We start from the raw sequence: 6004 nt of genomic DNA on the forward strand, positions 1-6004 counted from the left end.
ACACGAACAACTGCAAAACGGGTCTGAAGAACTCCAAATGCCCTCTCGACATCCTTTCTAGCATCTTCTTGTCTTTGGGCAAAGGGAGCCTTTTTCTGGCCAATTGGGTTTGAGATGGTGCTGACAAAGGTAGCCCATGGAGGATAGATACCATCAACCAGATAGTATCCCATGTTGTACTCATGTCCATTGTCAGTATAGTGGCAAGGAGGAGCTTTTCCTTCAGTCAGCCGCGCTAACAACGACGATCGTTGCAGGACATTGATGTCATTGTGAGACCCGTGCATGCCAAAGAAAGCGTGTGAAATCCAAAGATCCTATGATACAACTACTTCAAGAATGATGGTGTGCTTCTTAACATGACCCTAATATTGCCTTGTAAATCCTTGGAGCAATTCTTCCATTTCCAATGCACGCAGTCAAGAGATCGAAGCAAACCTAGCCACCCTCTTGCTTCTGAGATTGCCAGGAGCCTCTCGGTGTCTACCACAGTTGGTTCTCTCAGGTACTGAGGACCGAACACCTCGACCACGACAGTTGCAAACCTGACCATGGCATCTCCACATGTGTTCTCAGACATCCGTAGGTACTCGTCCCAGGAATCAGCGGTCGTGCCATATGCAAGCATCCGGAGTGCGGCTGTGCACTTCTGGTAACCAGAGAGGCCAATCATTCTCACGACGTCCTTCTTCAGGATGAAGTAGTCATCATAGAATCGAACGCCATGGTACAAACGATTGAAATCAGTCTTGCGCATCCGAAAACGCCAGCGAAAGTGATAAGCTAATAGTGCATGGGGGGCAAAGTAGTTGGCCATCAGTGTCAAATGCCTGCGTGCCCTATTGTGGTTGAGCACTCGATGACCCTTGACTGAGCCCTTGAAATTGAGAATATGCTCCCTTGCATGCTTCGCGTCTTCAAGGACCACATGCATCATCGCCGTCTCATCGGAGTACTCCTCGTCTGACAAGCCGTCGTAGGACTCAACATATTGCTCGTATATGTACTCCAAATCTAAATCCATTGCTACAAACAAGAAGGGATAATTGTTTTCAGCTCCAGCGATTCATCGAGTAGTTGTCGGGCATGGTACAGCTTGGTACCTGGCAGGGCGATCAAAGGACAGGGGGTTGAACTGAGACCGAGTAGAAGCGGTGGGGAACCCTGCTGGATCGCCAGAGGTGACAGAGATGCAAATTTCTGACAAGGGTGTGGCATGGTGGCTGGGGTGGTGGATCGGCGGTGACGACGAGAAAGAAGGAAGGAGAGAAAATAGGAAGGATGGAGTCGCGGGGTCCGGAAAGGGTTTTGGGTAGGCCGAGGTATCGGATTTGTACGTTTCGTGTGTCCGGGCACGCGCAAACCTCCTCCACTTTTGTCTCTGTTCTGCGAGAGATCGCATCCGGACCGCCCTGTGGACTGATACAGGTTGGCGTTGGATGGCATTCATGGTACGGACGGTTGCGGGAGGTTTACGGGTCCATGTCAGAGATGCCCTTAGAAGGCTTCATTCCACTCAGAAAAATGAATTAGCGGCTTCAGTTGATTCCATGGGGAAATGGGAGACTGGTTTTTACTCAACTTGGTCGGCCTATACCATCCAATTCTAAAGCTACGTTTACTGAAAAGATAATTAAAACCGCTACCAATCCTTTGCACTGAGGGTTTTTTACAGAACCAAAGCCGAACCTAATTTCCATGCCATCCTTTTGAAAAAGGAGTTGCCATGCTATAGCATATATAGTTGACATGTGTAAAAATTCAAAAAGCACATAGCTCACCATGTTGTAGCACTGGCCATGTGTAAAATGCCTAAAAACAATGGTATTTGTCATGCTATAGTTGTTACAGTTGTCATGTGCAAAAACCTAAAATGCAGAAAGTTCATGTTGTTCGCTCTGAGGGGGTTTGGCGGCGAACGATTGCACCATTTGCTCTGAAGGGGATCTGCAGTGAATGATTAAGTTCTTGCATTGAGATAAGCATCGCTGCCCCAAACTTTAAGAAACGACAACGTAGGTTTCTTGCCAAACCATAGTTCATATGGTGTCGTCTCAACGGATTTAGATGGTGCCCTATTTAACGTGAATGCAGCTGTCTCTAATGCATAACCTAAACGATAGTGGTAAATCAGTAAGAGACATCATAGATCGCACCATCATTATCAACTTTGCATAATTTGGCATCAATATTATGAATATGTGCATTACTATGATTGAGATTCAATAAACCATTCACCTTGGGTGTATGACCACAGAAGGTTTTATTCATGTAAACAGAATAACAATTATTCTTTGACTTAAACGAGTAACCGTATTGCAATAAATATGACCCAATCATATTATGCTCAACGCAAACACCAAATAACATTTATTTTAGGTTTAACACTAATCCTGAAGGTAAAGGGAGTGTGTGATGGTGATCTTATCAACCTTGGAATCACTTCCAACACACATCGTCACCTTGCCCTCAACTAGTCTTTGTTCATTTTATAACTCCTGTTTCGAGTTACTAATCATAGCAACTGAACCAGTATCAAATACCCAGGGGCTACTATGAATACTAGTAAAGTACACATCAATAACATGTATATCATATATACTTTTGTTCACTTTGTCATCGTTCTTATCCGCCAAGTATTTGGGGTAGTTCCGCTTCCAGTGACCATTTCCTTGGCAGTAGAAGCACTCAGTTTCAGGCTTGGGGTCTAGCTTTGGGCTTCTTCATGGGAGTGGCAACTTTCTTGCCATTCTTCTTGAAGTTCCCTTTCTTTCCCTTGCCCTTTTACTTGAAACTAGTGGTCTTTTCAACCATCAACATTTGATGCCTTTCTTGATTTCTACCTTCGTCAATTTTAGCATCACGAAGAGCTCGGGAATCGTTTTCGTCATCGCTTGCATATTATAGTTCATCACGAAGTTCCAGTAACTTGGTGATAGTGACTAGAGAACTTTGTCAATCACTATCTTATCTGGAAGATTAACTCCCACTTGATTCAAGCGATTGTAGTACTCAGATATTCTGAGCACATGCTCACTGGTTGAGCTATTCTCCTCCATCTTGTAGGCAAAGTACTTTTCAGAGGTCTCATACCTCTCGACTCGGGCATGAGTCTGAAATACCAATTTCAGCTCTTGGAACATCTTATATGCTCCGTGGCGTTCAAAACGTTTTTGAAGTCTCAGTTCTAAGACGTAAAGCATGGCGCACTAAACTATCAAGTAGTGATCATACCGAGCTTGCCAAACGTTCATAACATCTGCATCTGCTCCTTCAATAGGTCCATCACCTAGCGGTGCATCAAGGACATAATTATTCTGTGCAACAATGAGGATAATCATCAGATCACGGATCTAGTCCGCATCATTGCTACTATCATCTTTCAACATAGTTTTTCTCTAGGAACATATCAAAAATAAATTGGGAGCTACATCGCGAGCTATTGATTTACAACATAGTTATGCAAATACTATCAGGTACTAAGCTCATGATAAATTAAAGTTCAATTAATCATATTACTTAAGAACTCCCACTTAGATAGACATCCCTCTAATCATCTAAGTGATCACGTGATCCATATCAACTAAACCATGTTCGATCATCACGTGAGATGGAGTAGTTTTCAATGGTGAACATCACTATGTTGATCATATCTACTATATGATTCACGCTCGACCTTTCGGTCTCAGTGTTCCGAGGCCATATCTGCATATGCTAGGCTCGTCAAGTTTAACCCGATTATTCTGCGTGTGCAAAACTGGCTTGCACCCGTTGTATGTGAACGTAGAGCTTATCACACCTGATCATCACTTGGTGTCTTGGCATGACGAACTGTCGCAACGGTGCATACTCAGGGAGAACACTTGTACCTTGAAATTTAGTGAGAGGTCATCTTATAATGCTACCGCCGTACTAAGCAAAATAAGATGCATAAAGGATAAACATCACATGCAATCAATATAAGTGATATGATATGGCCATCATCATCTTGTGCCTTTGATCTCCATCTCCAAAGCACCGTCATGATCACCATTGTCACCGACTTGACACATTGATCTCCATCGAAGCATCGTTGTCGTCTCGCCAACTATTGCTACTACGACTATCGCTACCGCTTAGTGATAAAGTAAAGCAATTACATGGCGATTGCATTTCATACAATAAACGACAATCATATGGCTCCTGCCAGTTGCCGATAACTGTTACAAAACATGATCATCTCATACAACAATTTGTATATCATCACGTCTTGACCATATCACACCACAGCAAGCCCTGCAAAAACAAGTTAGACGTCCTTTACTTTGTTGTTGCAAGTTTTACGTGGCTTCTACGGGTTTAGCAAGAACCGTTCTTACCTATGCATCAAAACCACAACGATTTTTCGTCAAGTGTGTTGTTTTAACCTTCAACAAGGACAGGGCATAGTCACACTTGATTCAACTAAATTTGGAGAAACAGACACCCACTAGCCACCTATGTGCGAAGCACGGCGGTAGAACCAGTCTCATGAACGCGGTCATGTAATGTCGGTCTGGGCCGCTTCATCCAACAATACCGCCGAATCAAAGTATGACATGCTGGTAAGCAGTATGACTATTATCGCCCACAACTCTTTGTGTTCTAATCGTGCATATAACATCTACGCATAGACCTGGCTCGGATGCCACTATTGGGGAACGTAGTATTTCAAAAATTTGCATATGATCACGTAAGATTTATCTAGGAGAAGCATAGCAACGAGCAGGAAGAGTGTGTCCACGAATCCTCGTAGACCGAAAGCGGAAGCGTTTAGTAACACGGTTGATGTAGTCGAACGTCTTCGTGATCCAACCGATCAAGTACCGAACGCACGACACCTCCGCGATCTGCACACGTTCAGCTCGGTGACATCCCTCGAACTCTTGATCCAGCTGAGGCCGAGGGAGAGTTTCGTCAGCACGACGGCGTGGTGACGGTGATGATGAAGTCACCGATGCAGGGCTTCACCTAAGCACTACGACAAATGACCAAGGTGTAAAACTATGGAGGGGGGCATCGCACACGGCTAAAGATCAACTTGTGTGTCTTTGGGGTGCCCTCTTGCCCACGTATATAAAGGAGGGGGGAAGAGGAGGCCGGCCTAGGAGGGGCGCGCCTATAGGGGGAGTCCAACTAGGATTCTCAATCCTAGTTGGAGTCCCCTTCCTTTTCCAAGAGGGAAGAGAGGGAAGGAGTAGGAGAGGGAGAAGGAAAGAGAGGGGGGCGCCGCCCCCTCCCTAGTCCAATTCAGACTTGCCATGGGGGGGCGACCACCCCTTGAGGCCCCTTTCTCCTTTCCCGTATGGCCCATTAAGGCCCACTACTTCCCCCGGCGAATTCCCGTAACTCTCCGGTACTTCGAAAAATACCCGAACCACTCAGAACCTTTCTGATGTCCGAATATAGCCTTCCAATATATTGATCTTTATGTCTCGACCATTTTGAGACTCCTCGTCATGTCCGTGATCTCATCCTGGACTCCGAGCAAACTTCGGTCATCAAATCACATAACTCATAATACAAATCGTCATCGAACATTAAGCGCGCGGACCCCACGGGTTCAAAAACTATGTAGACATGACCGAGACACATCTCCAGGCAATAACCAATAGCGGAACCTAGATGTTCATATTGGCTCCTACATATTCTATGAAGATCTTTATCGGTCAAACCGCATAACAACATACGTTGTTCCCTTTGTCATCGGTATGTTACTTGCCCGAGATTCGATCGTCGGTATCATCATACATACTTCAATCTCGTTACCAGGAAGTCTCTTTACTCGTTCCGTAATGCATTATCCCGCAACTAACTCATTAGTCACATTGCTTGCAAGGCTTATAGTGATGTGCATTACCGAGAGGGCCCGGAGATACCTCTCCGACAATCGGAGTGACAAATCCTAATCTCGATCTATGCCAACCCAACAAACACCATCAGAGACACCTGTAGAGAATCTTTATAATCACTCAGTTACGTTGTG

The 6004-nt window shown here is 44.9% G+C and overlaps 1 protein-coding gene across 1 annotated transcript; it reads right to left on the reverse strand.

Moving 5' to 3' along the window:
* Positions 1-328: 328 nt before the first annotated feature.
* Positions 329-1024, reverse strand: LOC147984144 (uncharacterized). The gene has a single exon (XM_087540987.1). The coding sequence runs from the start codon at positions 1022-1024 to the stop codon at positions 329-331; it is 696 nt and encodes a 231-aa protein (XP_087397113.1).
* Between the last annotated feature and the right edge of the window lie 4980 nt (positions 1025-6004).

Source organism: Triticum urartu, chromosome 2A, assembly GCF_056163025.1.
Source record: "Triticum urartu cultivar PI428250 chromosome 2A, HENAU_Tu73, whole genome shotgun sequence".
Classification (NCBI taxonomy): domain Eukaryota; kingdom Viridiplantae; phylum Streptophyta; class Magnoliopsida; order Poales; family Poaceae; genus Triticum; species Triticum urartu.

Coding starts and splice junctions, on each gene's coding strand:
- LOC147984144 (XM_087540987.1), bottom strand. CDS start 1,024: ATGGATTTAGATTTGGAGTACATATACGAGCAATATGTTGAGTCCTAC.